Here is a 16,733-nt window from a genome sequence, read left to right as displayed (position 1 = left end):
ACCTAATTGACATGCATCACAAAGGTGGTCCTTATTAAAGTCTAGTTTTGGTATACCTCTAACTAAATTCTTTTGGGTAATCTTTCTAAGGTTTTTCATGCTAGAATAACAAAGTCTCCTATGCCAAACCCATGACTCATTAGAAACAGTTTTTAAACAAAAGGCAGCAGGAACATGAATGCAATTTAAATCTAGCATATAAACATTATTTACCCTTTTTCCATTCAACACATCTTTACCATTTATGCTTAATATGCAGCTAGTAGGAAAAAATTTTACACTATAACCCTTATCACATAGCTGGCTTATACTTAAAAAATTATGCTTTAATCCTTCAACCAATAACATATTATCTATAAAAAAGTTTTTCAAGTTTCCAATCATACCTGATCCAACAACCTTCTTTGTGGTATTATCTCCAAGTGTAACCTTGCCTCCACTACTGGCTTCCAGCGTTATGCATTGAGCAGTATCTCAAGTCATATGCTTTGAACATCTGCTGTCTAGGTACCATATGCTCCCACGAGGTCTTGTGTGAGAGCGACCCTGCAAAAATATCAAATGTTAGACTTGGGAACCCAAACAAGTTTGGGTTCTCCTTTTAGCATATTATAATCAGATGCATGTATGATATGTCTAGGTTTAGCATCTTAGGTCTCCACACCAAATCATATTTCATCTTCAAAGTACAGGTGTGTGCTATATGTCCAAATAATCCATAATTATTATGTTTGACATTAGGAAAAGTATTCCTAAGTCTTCTACCATTTATTTATCTTCTAAGGGATTCCATATATTTAGGATAAAATTTAGGATTTGTAAATCTTCAAGTTTGGGGGTATCCTATTATCCTCGAGAGCTTTTATTTTCATCTTATAAAATAAATTCATATCTTCCAAGATTCGATTTGTATAATTGATTCGATATGTTTTGCTCTCTGACTCATCCTTAAATTTTTTAAATTCTTTTTCAAGATCAGCATATGATTATTTTAAAATCTCATGATTTTTATTTAGGTCATCGTATTCATCAAGTAATTTCATGTGGTTGTCATCTATTAAAGCATGATCTTTCCTAAGGATTTCATGTTCTTTCTTAAGTTCTTCCAATTATAGACTTACACTAGCATGCATCTTTTTTATTTTCCTATATGCAGCATGCATGTGTTCAGAAACTTCAAATAAATCATCATAACTTAAGTCATATATCTCTTCTTGATCTGACTGATCTATACTATCTGCCATCAAGCAAGATTGGTGACTTCTTCTTCCTTTTCAATCTCTGATGAATCTAAAGCTGAGTCCACTCAAAAAGCTCTTTAAAACTTCTTCTTGCCCTTCTTTACAGTTGGTTTCTCCTCTACCTTCTCCTTGCTAGGAGTGGCTTTGAGTTTTGGGCAATCAGTCTTAATATGACATGGTTTCCTGCATTCATAACAAATTACTTCATTAGAAACCTTCCCATTTCTGTTAAATTTACGTCTATTCCATTGCTGGCGTCTCTTCTGCTTCCTCTTCAGAAAGCTTCTGAATTGTCTAGTCATCAATACAATATCGTCTTCATCCTCAGGTTGTGAGTGTTCACTCTCAGACTCTTCCACTTTTAGTGCTATATTCATCTCTTTTCATGGTTCACCTGCATTAATCTTTCTTTGACTAACCCCTTGCTCGTAAGCAATGAGTGAACCAAGAAGAATGTCAATAGAATAAATGTTTAGATCTTTAGACTTTGTAATTGCAGTAATTTTAGCATCATAAGCAGTAGGTAAAAAATGAAGAATCTTATTAACCATTTCAGTATTCGTTAGTTCCCTACCTAGTGCATGCAAAGAGGTGATAATTTGTGTGAATCTTGTGTACATATCAGAAATGGATTCATTTGGTTACATGCGAAATAATTCATAATCATGTAACAAGATATTAAGTCTTAATTGCTTAACCTCATTAGTCCCCTCATAAGTTATACAAAGTCTATCCCATATGTCCTTTCCACTTTACAAGTGGAAACCCGCATGTAGTCTTCAGATTTTAAAGCACACAAGAAACTATTTAAACATTTAGCATTTAGTTGTGCTAAGTCACATTCTTCTATAGTCCAATCTACAAAAGGTGTTTCTACCCTAATTCCATCAACTAATCTAGTTGGTTTTGTATAACCTTTCTGGACTAATATCCACATACGATAATCAAGTGACTGTAAGAAAGTAGACATGCGTATTTTCCAAAAATCAAAAGGTAAATTGTCAAACATTGGAGGTCTAGTAATAGAATATCCTTCAGGTGTATTTCGGTTTCCAAATGTAGCCATCTACGTTAATCAAAAAGTAGTTTAAACTTATGATTTTGAAACAAAGCTCTGATACCACTTGTTGAGTCTAGTGAATAAGTTGTTAAACCTAAGTTAATGTCGCAAAACTACCAAGAGGGGGTTAATGTCCCAAGGCTAGGGGGGGGGGGTTGAATTGGTATTTTAAAAAATATCCATCTTTTGATAAATTGAACTGAAATTAAACTTTAATGAATTTTTGTAAAAAGTTTTTCAACCATAATTTTTTAAACAAAAAAATGCAGAAAATAAAAAGCAGTAAAATAAATGACACACAATTTATAGTGGTTCGTTCTAAACCAGACCTAGATCCACTCCCCAAAGGTACCCTCTCAGTATTTCACTAATACCAATAGTGTCTCTCCTTTTGCACCCACAGCAAGGCGGAGAAGCCTTTATAAACACTCTTTTCACCACAACCCAGTGCGGCAGAGAACCGTCGTCCTTTCATACTCTCCTAGTGTGGGCAGAGAACACTTCGCCATTTCACACTCTCCTAGTGTGGGTAGAGAACCCTTCATCCTTTCACACTCTCCTAGTGTGGGCAGAGAACCCTTCGCCCTTTCACACTTTCCTAGTGTGGGCAGAGAACCCTTCATCCTTTCACACTCTCTTAGTGTGGGAAGAGAACCCTTTGTCCTTTCACACTCTCCAAGTATCGGTAGAGAACCAGATCTTCTTGACAGATCTCTTCAAAAGAAATCTAGAAGGAAGAAAGAAAAAGAGTGAAGTAATATCAAATCACAAGTTGGAAATCTTACCTTTGAACACCAAGCGAAGCCTTCACGCTCCAGTGGTAGAAATCCTTCTTTGAATGCTTTCTCTCACTCTCTCCTTTACTCTTCTTCCAATAGGCACGTAGATCAATGAGAAAAAAGATTGGGTGACAGTCTAATTTGGACTATATATACAAAAGACAATAAAAACTGCCCAAAAACTGCAAGTTTTCAATTCTGTACGCAGTGGATTGTCCCGTACGATCGTGCATCATCCCGGACAATTTTACTTAAAGTGTTGGAAATGATCCTAATGTATATTGGTACGAACTATGTTCGTACATGCTCATCGTCCTGTATGAACTAGGTTCGTCCGGTACGAAACGGTTATTACATAGGTCGGTTCCCAAAATTCTACAGGACGTAACCAACTGAGGTAAGTCGGTTCAGTTCGTCCTGGACGAACAGGTTTCATCCTGGGATGATTTTATACAGAGAGTTTCATCCAGGGATGAAGGTTTATTTCATTATGTACAATCTCATACAGAGAGTTTCATCCAGGGATGAAGGTTCATTTCGTCCTGTACGATCTCATACAGAGAGTTTCATCCAGGTACGAACTATGCTTTTCATCTGGATGAACAGTGCAAGGTGAGAATCCAGAGACGTTCATCCCGAGATGAATACAAAATTCATCCTGGATAATTAGGACTTAGAAAATTTTCTACCCGCCTGTTCGATCATTGCTCCCTAGGGGTTAATTGACATGATCGTCCCGTACGAACCAGGTTCGTCCCGTATGATCAGTTCACAAAAATTGTCCCCCAAGAGTGTGTGTTGTGATTTTTCACTCAATTACAATCACTCCCTCTCATTTAAAAACTTATAATTTACAAATGAATAATTTAAAGTCTTCATCGCTTGGAGTTGATTTTTCCTGAAATGTTAGTACACTCTAGAGCAAAAACAAATCTTCCAAAAAGTGTTAGGAGATATATAAAATACTATTATTTGAAATCATCAAAATAATACAAGTTGCAAGAATGTAAAACATACAAATAACAACTCACTCTACAAGAGATGTTAAGCACTTTTCTTTTAGAGAGATATTTTGTGAAAGAAAGTGTGGACACCACTCTCTTTTAAAGAAAATAAGAGATGAAATACTCATTGTTTAAATATATATTGATGATATAATATTTAGATCTATAAATAAAAATCTTTATGATGATTTTTCAAAAATAATGAGTAGTGAATTTGAGATGAGTTTAATGGTAGATTTGTGTTATTTTATTGTTTTAGCATAAAGCAAAATAAGAAAGGAACTTTTCTTAATCAGTCAAAGTATATTAAGGACATCCTCAAGAAATTTGAAATAGATAATGCTAAACCAGAGACTACACCTATGAGTTTCTCAGTTCAATTAGATAAAGACCTTAAGGGAAAATTTATTGATCAAAAGAAATTTAGTGGTATAGTTGAATCATTGCTTTACTCGTATGCTAGCAGACCAGATATAATGTTTAGTATTTGTTTCTGACCTATATTTTAATTTGATCCAAAAGAATCATATTTAACAGCAAAAAAAAATCTAAGATATCTTTTAGAAAATCAAAATTTAGAAACTCAGTATCTTAAGCACATCTCTTCATTTGAAATTGTTGAATATTCTGATTCAAATTTTGTAGGTTGTAAAATTGATCAGAAAAGTACATCTGGAACTTATCAATTTGTAAGAAACTCTTTAGTTTCTTAGTCTATTAGAAAACTGAATTTAGTAGCCCTATCTGCTGGTAAAGCAGAATACATTGCCTTAGGTAGTTATGTGGCACAAATTCTTTGGTTGAAATAACAATTAATTAATTTAGTATTTTTAATTGGCACCTAATTTTTTGTTATAATACTAATGTCATATGGATTCTAAAGAATCTTATTTAACATTCTAGAACCAAGAATATAGACATAAGGCATAACTTTATTAGAGATCTAGTAGCTAAGGGAGAGATTGAATTGAATCATTTTACTATGGAAAATCAACTTACAGATATTTTCACAAAACCACTAGCTTTTGACACTTTTAGCACCTTAAGAATTAGGTTAGATGTTATTGATCTTAATGTTTAAATTGAAAATTCTATAAACTTGATGTGTTGTATATATGTGTCTATTTAGTTTGTCTTTATTTGTTTATTATGTTTATTTTGTTTGTTTTTCAGTGTTTAGTTATGTATTTTTTATTTTTGTTTTTTTTTTATTATGAAGCATGTCAATTATTGAAGAATGATTAGTTTTGAAAAGTTTTTTTGATTATCATGCTTTTTCTTTCTAAATGTTATGATCATATTATATGACATTTTTCATCCTGTATAAATTTTGTACCATATATATGGTAGGTTTCAGAGTTGAGCACACAAAACTTAGTTTTTTTATAGGGTTCATACTATATGATGACATCATTATACTATATAATTTGTATAGATTCGTGTGTACGCATAGTGATGGTTTATCAGTTGGGGTCAGTTATTTATTACTGATCATACATATGAAATTATATTTTGTCTATATGATCTAGTTGTCAGTTTCTATGGGGGATGAACCTAGCCATCTTTAAAATGATCTTTAATATTTTGATCATGCTAGATGAACATAAGTTCCTCAGTACGATCTTGTGGTTAGAAATCCTGTACGAATGGATGCCTTGGAAAAGGTCTTTTACGAAAAGTCATCTCATTTTTGGTCATTTTCATTCTTACGTATGAAAATAATTTCATCTTGTTTGATGTTAAAATCATACGTACAATTCAAATTTTGTACAATATGATATGTCATATTTTTAAAATAGAAGGGTCTTTGAAATCATTTTCATTCACTTTCTTTTCTATTTCAAATCCTTCTATAGCCTTTGTCTTACGAATGGCTAGTTCTAGCAAGCGACCCATTTTTCTAAGAGCTCCTTTTCTAGAAGTGGTGGGGATGATAACTTCCTTTTCAAGGTGAATAAGGATTCCTTTATTAGGTATTCTATTTCCAAGATCACCCCATATAGAATTCTCATTTAGGATGATCTCCACTTTTCTACTATGCCCCTATTTGCATCGGCTAAGTTCTTTTTCATTCTTACTCACATTTATGCCTACCACAAAGAAACTTTTCAGTACTTCTTGGCCAACATGAGATTTAATGAGAACCACTCTAGGATTAGTTCTTATGCTAAAAAATAATGAGCAGAAATAACAAAGGAAGACTTAGGCAACTTTCTTCATTAGAGAACCTAAAGCATTCGAGCTCACACTTTGACTTCTAGTGCTAGTTTTTGTTGGACTGAAATTAATAAAACCTTTAGAGGTGTATCCCAAGTATGTCATTTGTCTAGGTTCTATACTCTACATCAAAATACTTGAGTCATCCAACATGTTTTTAGAAATTTTATTATCCCTAAAGATGGTGATCAGATAAATATGACTCCACACTTATCCACAGTCACCTATCTGATTATGAATGAAAAACCATTTGATGAAGCCCAACTCATCATGGACTATATTTATAATCTTTTCTGAAATTGGGCTTCTATATCACAAGAGGAAGAAAAACATGGCCTTAGGACATTTAGTTGCCTATATCCTACAGAAGAAGTACAACCTAATCCATCCCCATTTTCTGACAGAACTTCTTATCTAATTCATTGATGCCTCTTTAGGGAACTTTATGGGAGAGATCAGAGTTTAGAGAGTGATGATTCTAAGGACAAAGGGGGAGCTCCTTCTCCAGCACCTACACCTTCACCTAACCAAAACTACTATAAAGAAATGGTCCAACAATTTTATCGATTAGAGACCCATTTTGATCAACACTTTGATCAAATAGAGACTCACCTTAACTAGTATGATGCTCGTTACAATGAAGATATGGGGTAGATTTATGGATAGTTTGACTCAATGAACATGAATATAGCTAAAATTTGAACTTATTTTTAAATGTTCAATCCACCTCCTCCTCCAGAATAGGGTCCCTCAGAGTTCTAGATGTACTTCATTGTTGTTCTTATTTCTGAGATTTTGTATTTGTTGTTGTTATGTTTTTTCTATAGTTGAGTGTTTTAATGTGTTGAGACAATGTAGACTTGTTGCAAATCTACTTTTTCATAGCTTATGTTTTGATGATTGACAAACACTATCTCTCTTGGACTACTTGTTGCTTCTAACTTTTCAGGAATCGAAGATCAGACCATCAAGAGGAAGCCAAGTCCAGGATCGCGTAGGTTTAGGGTTGAGTCAGTCTGTAATTTTATTTTTCACCTTTTGAGTCTACTTGTAAGAATCAAAAAGACTGATGCTAAGTAACCCGTCATACACACACTTGAGAGGCTTAGAAATTCTATTTTTGCCCACATGGGCCCGGCCAATATTTATATCATCCGGGACGATCAGCTTAAAACAGAAAGTCTAATTAAGGATTCTTAATTAAGGCAGCCGACATTAACATATCGGCCTGGACGATAAGTGTATCGACCAGGATGATAAGCTCAAAATAGAAAGAGATAGCCGCCTTAGACAGTTTAGGCATACTGAATTTTAAAATATCGGCCAGGCCGATTCCAGGACCGGCCTGGACGAAATTACCAAATTATGCCTTAATTGATCAGGAAATCAAGGGAGTAATTAAGGATGATTGATACGATCATATCGGCCAGGACGATCGTGAGATCGGCCTGGACGATCAAGCCAAATTTCAATCAGCCAGGACTGTTCCAAGGGCTGTGCTCAGGACGATTTACCTCTGATTTGAACTAATCGGACAGGACGATCGTGAGATCGGCCTGGACGAGCAAGCCAAATTTCAATCTTTGGTTGTGGTTCTCTGCCAGCTTCAGAAGGAAGCAAAAGGAGGTAGGTTCTCTGCCTTGCCGGGGTGGTAAAAAGGAGTTTCTTGTGAGGGCTTCTCCGCCTAGCTGTGGGGGCTAAAGGAGAGTCACGTTTTGTAGTGCAATACTTGCAGGGTGCCTCCAAGGAGTGGACGTAGGTCTAGTCGACCGAACCACTATAAATCTCATGTTCTTATTTTTGCTTCCGCACTTTTAAATTCCGCATTTGGTTTGGTGGTGTGATTTGGTTTGTGAATTTATTTCTTTGTCTCAAGAATTTTTAAAATACCAATTCACCCCCCCTCTTGGTTAGCTTGGGCCTAAGTTCATAGGGCTTAACATCCCGAACGAACTTTCAAGACTGAATGATATGATGTGAGTTATCATGATGATATATTTTTGAAATATGTATTTATATGTGATCTTTATAATCAATGGAAAGTTGGAATGCTTCGTTCACATGCATTGACTTTTAATTCTTGAAATATTCATGTTTTTAATGAGAAGAAACATTTTGAAATTTATCGTTGAAATGGATTATAATTTACTTTGCTCTACAAATTAATTTCCTTACAAAATTTAATCTTTAAAAAATTTAAATTAAAATCATAACTTGATTTAAATAAGGAGATCAATTTCATATTATTTTAGACAAATATATCTAAGCTATAATTATAACAAGATTGATGTCTTATTATTCTTTATTTAACTTTCAATATTTTTATTTTTATTATTAGTGAATTTTTATTTTAGATTACTGATAATTGAAAAAACTCAAAAATTAAAAAAAAAAGGAAAATGCACAATATGTGAAAAAATAGAAAAGATGCACAATAATTCGCAAAGTGAAAGAGGCGCAAAATTAATCCAAATAAAAAAAGAAGTACAAAGTGTGCAATAAATATTTGAAAAGATGTGAAATGTCACCAATTAAAATTTTTTATTGTGCTCTTTCCACTATTATTTAATCTCTAATCCAAATATATCTAATTAAAAATAATATAAATTATTAAATTTGAAGTTAACTAATCTTCATTTCATTATTTTTATAATAATCATTTTTATTTAAAATTGTCTAGAATGAAAAATGAACCTGGTTGACTTTTCTTATCTTAGTTGTTCTTTGATTTAAACTTTTGAATTTTTTTTTTATAATTACAAAATTAATATTGTATTTGCAATTGGTTTAAAATCCTTTTCTCCTTCAACTCTTTTGGTTTATATGTAGAAACCTTTCATTTCAAGTTGTACTTTCTTTTTTTATTACCAAAAGGGGGAGTCAGAATATTATTTGATGTTTGATGTATGATGTATTGTAAATATGTGTGAATGTATGTGTGTGAATGTGTGTGAATGTGTGTGCGTGTATGTGTATGTTTTGCATGTATGTATGTTTTTTGAATTTTTCATTTGTTTTTATTTTTTTTTGTTTGTGTTGGTGTTTTTATTCATGTTGTTTTTTATTTTGTGTCTTTTTATTTTTAGGTTATTTGTTTTTTACCTTTATGGAATTCATTATTATTTAGTTGGTCATTCATTTAGGGGAAGCTAAGGAGAAAAAATATTTTGAATATTAACTCAAACAAAATTTATTTTACCATCATAAAAAAGGAGGAGATTGTTGCAACTTAGTTTTCATAACTATGTTTTCTTATCATGTATGTTTTTTTTTTATTCCAAATTATTATTGTATTGACTACTTTTTCTCCTAACATATATTGGATATATTACTTTTGTTGTTTGTGTGTACTAACATTTTAGAGAAATCATACTCCAGCCAGTTGAAGAATTCAAGTCAGATTAGATTAGGGTTTACTATTTTTAGAGCCTATATTTTTTATAATTTTTTTGAGTCTGAGAGCGTGTGATTATAATTGGGTAACCATGCATACACAAATCGTGGCAGAGTAAAAAACAAATTTTATAATTTTTTTAAAATTAATCATACTATATGATTTTAGATCATACAGGATGATTTAGCTTTAGTGTACCTCTAGTAAGCTGTTAAACTTACCATGCTAGGAAAATTTTCTAAGTCCTGTTTGTACTATACTAAGTTAGCTTCACACATACGCCTTCCATAGTATGAAATAGATACATACAAGTTTGTCCTGATAAACTTCTAATTTTCTTTGAATTGTTCATACTATACAACCTTAGGTTCATACAGATAATGTCCAGAGTATGAAATAGTAGTGTATCTTTTCATCAAGATGAATATGTAAAGTTTTTGAACTGTTCATATTGTACAATCATGGGATCGTACATACAACTTCTAGAGAATGAAATGGTTAAGGCCATTTATGTACCAAATGAAATATAGTTTGATTAAAACAGATCATATTATATGATATAGATTTCATAGAGTATGTTATTTAGAGTATGAAGATTGTTTTGAACTAAATTGTACAGGATGAAACTGTTTAATTTTGAACTGATCATATTGTACGATGTTAGTTCATACCTCGATCAATCACAGTATGAATCAGTTCATACTAGATTGTACGAATAAATTTTGAACTATTTGTAAATACTATCATCAATCATATTGTATGATCGTGGAAAGTCAAATTAATAAATTTTTGTTTTCTCAAAAATTTTTCATGTCTTTCTTATATAAGATACTATAAACTGAGTGTGGAAGATATTCTTCTTCATTTTTTTCTTTGAGAACAAGTGTGAGAGTGATTTCTGATAGTATTTGAGAGAAAGTTCTTGCAAGTGGAGAGTGTGAAGGGTTCAAAAGGTTACTCAAAGGTGAGAATCTCTTTGTAATTGTAGAAAATCTCTTTCTTAGTTCTTTGAAGATGCTCGAGAAAAGGTCTTTGAAGAAGATTTGGTTCTCTACCGATACTTTTATTGTGTAAAAAGGTAATGGTTCTATGTCGACACTTGGAGAGTGTAAAAGGATGATGGTACTCTACTGACACTTGGAGGGTGTAAAAAGGCAATGATACTCTACCGACACATGGAGAGTGTGAAAGGATGATTGTACTCTGCTAGCACTTGAAAGGTGTGAAAGGATGATGGTACTCTACCGCACTAGGGATTGGTGAAAGAGAGGGTAATTATAAAGGCTTCTCCGTCTTGCTATGGGAGCAAAAGGAGAGTCATTTTGGTAATAGTGCAATACCTGAAGAGGGAGTCTTTAGAGAGTGGATGTAGGTCTAGTTGGACCGAACTACTATAATTTTTTGTGTTCTTATTTTTAATTCATTTTAACTTTTCTGCATGTTTAAATTTTTGTGGTTTAAAAATTTTAAATTGATAAAAAATTTTCTTTGTGCAAAAAATTAAAGAATAGTTTTATTTCCAAGAGATTTTAAAACAACCAATTCTCCTCTCCTCTTGGTTAGCTTTGGGACAATTGAATTAGGTCTAACAACCTATACATATTTTTCACTTGTATTCTTACTTATAAGGGACTACTAGCTAAACCCATCTATCACTTCAAAATCATAATATAAAAATCTTAATGCAATATAGGATAGGCTATTATTATTTTAGGAATTAAGAATTATAAGTTAGCTATCAAACCCAAGCAACCTGAATATGAAAGGTATGCAAGTGCTTCTAACTGATGCAAAAATTTATTTATTAATTTATTTTATACTTTAGTGCTTTTATATTTTAATTTATTTTGATGTATAAATATTATTTCTAATTTTTTTATTTAATTATTTATATCATAGTACGTGCTTTGCTTCTAGAAATTCTATCATCAAAAGAAACCAAACCTTTCTAAAATTATGCATGTGTATTATATGTATCAGACCTATTTTGATATTTTGTGTACAAATCAGCGTGTTGGTATTTGTTTACTAGAGGTTTTGAATTTTGGCTGGTTTTTACCTAATTAGATTTTAAATAAGAGTTATAGTCAAAATCTTGTAATGAAAGATACTTTTAATTATGTTGTTTTGAATTTTGAAGTCAATCATTTATCATATTATAATGTAATAAAATACAACATAATAAATAAATCAAAATATTAAAAAGAGAATGCAAGTAAATAAAATAATCTACTATAGAAAGTTTAAGACTAGTGTCCTATCTAGCATCATCTGTGTCATAAGTTGTGCGGGATTCACTCGATTATTTATTTATTTTTAAATTTCAATTTTTTTTTTCTTTTTGTAGGAATTGTTCTGATATATGTTATTAATGATTTAATATTTTCATTTAAACTTTAAGGGTTTGGGTTTCATTTTTTTTTTGAATTTTGAAGAATACTTCAAATATAAAAAGTTTACTCTTAAATAAACTTGGCTGGTTAAAGAATCTTAGATATAGCCTAAAAAAAAGTCTTTTATGACTTTTCTTATATAAAATTTTTATTTAGATGTTTCTGAAAGAATAATTTACTTAAGTATTATATTAATTCATAGTATTTAGTTTATTATTTTATAAACTTTTATGAGTTTATAAATATTTATTTGATATATATTGTTTATTTTTCTTGAATTATTAATGATTTTTTTTAACAATTAGGTTATCTAATAATAATGTTATTAAATCTAGAAAATTTCAAATTATATTTAAGATTTCAAGGATGTCCAAAATATACATAATTATTATCTAAAGTTGAGAACAACCTTAGGAACACCCCAAAAAAATTTAAAATTATTTTGTAAATTTAATATTATTTTAAAATTTTAAAAAACATCTCGCATAAGTCAAGGATAACATAGTGAAGGTACACTAAAAATTTGATACCATTTAGAATTATTAATATTAGAATTAGTGTTTTTTTTTAGCCACCAAATGAATGCGAATATTTATGAAATTTAAACCATTGATCAAAATGGACGTATTTTTTTAATCATTTTAAATAATTTGGAGTCATTTATAATTTTTAACGATTTATGAAAATTTGAAATAAATTATTAACCAAAAATTAAGAAATACTGTCTTTTTATAATACAACAACAATAACAACAATAACTTCACTGAATCCTTTTTCTCCATTGTGTCTTGTTAAGAGTCAAATTATAGTTTTGATATAATAAATAAAGGATATTAATAATATTTTCTAACCAAGTCTTTTTAGGTCTACCTGTACCTTTCTTAACATAGGTCAAATATAATACATCTACTCTCCTAACTAGGTCATCGAAAGGCCGTCATTTTTTGTGACCAAACCATCTAAGGAGACTCTCTCTAATCTTATCTTCTACTGGAGCTACTCCAACCTTTTCTTGTATATACTCATTTTGTATCTTTCCTCTAAGAGTAAAGCCACACATCCACCTGAGCATCATCATCTCTGCAACACTTAACTTAATATTATGCTTCCCTTTTAATGGCCAACATTCTGTTCCATAGGGTGCAGAGAGAGAAAGCTTTTGAATCCATCTGTTTTCATTTTTTGGCGGGCGGGTCTGAGATGCCGGCGGGTGGCTCGGCCGTGATCGCCGGCGGCGAAGCTACTGATGGCTTCGATTTTGTTAATCAAATGATGTCTGGTCATCCTGTCAAGAACGAGAATTTGGTAATTCGTGAACTTATTTTTCCTCTGTCTACTTCCCCTGTTCCTGTTTCGGGGAAAGAAAAAGAAATTGTTGAATCAAGAATGGAGACTGGATCTCCCATAGCTAGTGTTAATTTCAATCCTTTAGAAGGGGATAACTCTTCTCACTCTGAATTTAAAATCTTTATTAGCCGTTTTGGTAACACAGCAAGAACGACCAATGGATCTTCAGATCTCCCTTCAATTCCAAATAAAACTGGCTGTTCTTCAAATGTTTATGAAATTGTCAGCAATGAATCTGTTTTGGCTAATGAGATCCACGGAATTGTTAAAGAAGGGCTTACGGAGGGAAATAACCCGTGGGAAAAACCTAATCATCTCAAAATTGATCCGTCGGCTTTATTGAATTGCTTATCTGAAGATGGGTGTGCTGTGAAGTTATTTGAACCAAATGTAAAAAACAATTCTGAACGGTTAAATCTATCCATAGTGGTGAAAGCCTTTGGTGCAGATATTTCAATACCATTGATGGCATGGGAGCTTAGACGGCAATGGAGCAGTTTTGGTAAATTTCACCTAACTTCTTTGGGACTTGACTGGATGTTATGCTCGTTTGAGAAGTTAGAGACTATGGATAATGTTTTGATGGGTGGACCTTGGTTTGTCAAGGGTCATATAATTGGTTTGGATAAGTGGAGCTCGGAATTCTCACCATCTTCATTAAAAGGTTTAAGCTCTCCGGTTTGGGTTAGGCTTCCTAACCTTCCTCTATTTTGTTGGGATGAAATAAATGTGACAAGAATTGCTTCACTTATTGGTTCTCCTCTACTTCTTGATGGGAACATGTTTCAATGGAGTAAAAGGAAATTTGGACGAGTTTGTGTAAGGTTGGAGCTCGATAAACCAATTCCTATTGGAGTTTGGGTGGATGGGCCCTATGGGAGATTCTTCCAAAATGTTGAGTATGAAAGAATTTCTTCTCTCTGTTACAAGTGTGGGAAAGTGGGGCATTTAGAATCCGGTTGTGGAGGCAAAGGTGTGTTGGCTAGCTCTACTCAGGAGAGGAAATCTTGTTCTCAAGGAGATGGTAAGGTTAATTCGACACAAGGGGGCTCGGACTATGGGCCTTGGATACAAGTTCTTAACAGGAAGAATTATAGGAATGATCAGAGGAGAGGGAAACAGATGGTTTCCAATTCATTCCAAGCTAAAGGTAAACAAGTTTTTAAAGAAAAAATTAATCAAAAAATTGTTCAGGGTGCTGCTGTTAAGGAGGTATTGGTGGAACCAGTGATTGAAGTTTCGGATGGTCCTGTCTGTGAGGTGCTAGGTGGATCTGGTTTATCCGAAGATCGTTCGATAATTCCTCCTGCCATTTCTTTTATAATACCAACCAGCAACAAATTTGATATTCTTAGTGAAGTTGAAGAGGAGAATTTTGGCAAGATCAATTCAGATGTTTTTTCTTCAGATAATCTTGACATTGAAGAAGGAGAATTGGTTGGGAATGAAGAATTGGGGTGTACTGGGGAAATGGAGGTTCAAAAAGGTTTAGCTGGAAGTTCTCTTGACAGTGGAACCATAGGAGAGGGCTTTGCTGGGAAAGCAAAACCAAAACTTAAAAAAGAATTGAGGTCGTTGGGACCCCTCAATCTTTCTTCAAGGCTGAAAAAATAGGAAGGAGTTGGTAGGAAGAAGGGCGGGGGACCTTCCCCTTTGGTGTCTAAATGAGTTTTTTTTTTTTGGAATTGTAGGGGGGCAAATAAGAAGGAAGCCCCTCTTTATTTGAAGGAAGTTATTAGTGATTGGAAATCTATCTACATGGGGGTGGTGGAAACTAAAATTGATAAAATGAAAAAAATGGGAGTTAAATAAGTACTTGGGAAATAAGTGGGATTTCTTTCTTTATCCTTCTACTGGAGCATCTGAAGGTATTTTAGTTATGTGGAGATCTGATTTGGCAAATTTTTCATTAATTTCAGCTAATGATCAATGTGTAATTGGGAAGCTTTGTATAGCTAATAAAGGTTCTTGGATTATCTCTACGGTGTATGGGAGTAGAGATATGTATAGTAGAAGGGAGTTGTGGGAGTGCCTTGGAAATCAGTTGTCTTTGGATGATCCGTATGTTATTGGAGGTGATTTTAATTGTATGCTTTCTCAAGAAGAAAAAAGGGGTGGTAAAAAATTCAAATTCTCTCTTGCTTCTCAAGACATGAGTTCCTTCATGAGTAGATGTGATCTCCATGATGTGGGGGTAATTGGGCCTAAATTCACTTGGTGTAATAACAAAAGTGGAGGAGCTCGTATTTGGGAAAGACTTGATAGATGTCTACTCAATTCCAAAGCATTGGAGGCTATTCCAATGGCTGTCAACCGACATGTTGCACGGGTTGCCTCTGACCATTGTCCGGTGGTTATGCAGGTCGAATTTCAGAATTTCAAACATCCAAAGATCATGAGATTTAAAGATGTGTGGCTTTCGTATCCTGTTGCTTACCATGTTGTTAAGAAAGCTTCGAGCAAGAAGTTTGTTGGTGATCCTATGGAGGTTTTAAACAAAAAATTTCGATTTGTGTTGAGAACTTTGTTTTTTTGGAACTGGTCAAAGCATAATAGCTTGTTGGAGCTCAAAGATAAACTTAAAGTAGAAGTGGATGAATTACAAAATAAAGAAGCCAATGGAAGTGGTTTATCTGATCAGTCTATTTTGCTTCTAAAGACCAAAGTCCATGAATTAAATATTACTTTTACAAGATTAAACATATGGTGGAGACAAAGAATCAAAGTCAAATGGATCAAGGAGGGTGACATTAATTCTCAGTTCTTCCACTCCTTTGCTAATGGTAGGAAGAACGGTAACTCTATCAGATAGATCAAAGATAACACGTGTAACATGGTGAATGATCAAGATGGAATTGAACAAGTTCTTTTGAGTTTTTTCTCTCAAAAGTGGAAGGAACGTGACTGTATTATTAAGGGCTGGCCTAGCAGGATCAATGGGCTTAGCTATGATAGCATTGAATTACTTAAGGCTGATTTCACTAGGGATGAAGTTGAGAAAGTCATTTCTAACTTGGGTAGCAGCATATCTCCGGGAATTGACGGAATCACATACTCATTCATCAAGGGGTACTGGAATATTATTGCTCAGGATATATGGGAGGCTATCTTTATGTTCATCAGCTCTTATCAGATCTGTTCAACAATCGGTTATCTATAGTAATGAAGATTGGAAATGGCTCTGATTAAGCAAATTAACAGCTAGAGTTCATTTCTTTTGGTGGAGGTTAGTGAATAGAGGTATTCCCACTTTGGAATTCTTAAATTTCAGGAGGATTTCTAATATTAATGGTTGCCC

General features: G+C 33.0%; 1 protein-coding gene across 1 annotated transcript; it reads left to right on the top strand.

Annotated features, from left to right (window-relative positions):
• Positions 1 to 15,737: 15,737 nt before the first annotated feature.
• LOC110112123 lies at positions 15,738 to 16,247 on the top strand. The gene has a single exon (XM_020844219.1). The coding sequence runs from the start codon at positions 15,738 to 15,740 to the stop codon at positions 16,245 to 16,247; it is 510 nt and encodes a 169-aa protein (XP_020699878.1).
• The last annotated feature ends 486 nt before the right edge of the window (positions 16,248 to 16,733 follow it).

The sequence above is a fragment of the Dendrobium catenatum genome, unplaced genomic scaffold, assembly GCF_001605985.2.
Source record: "Dendrobium catenatum unplaced genomic scaffold, ASM160598v2 fragScaff_scaffold_1038, whole genome shotgun sequence".
In the NCBI taxonomy this organism is placed as follows: Eukaryota; Viridiplantae; Streptophyta; class Magnoliopsida; order Asparagales; family Orchidaceae; genus Dendrobium; species Dendrobium catenatum.
Note: the sequence above shows the minus strand (reverse complement) of the source record. Positions and strands in the feature narration are given on the sequence as shown.

Excerpts from the sequence above, each read along its gene's own strand:
- LOC110112123 (XM_020844219.1), top strand. The coding sequence starts at position 15,738 with ATGGCTGTCAACCGACATGTTGCACGGGTTGCCTCTGACCATTGTCCG.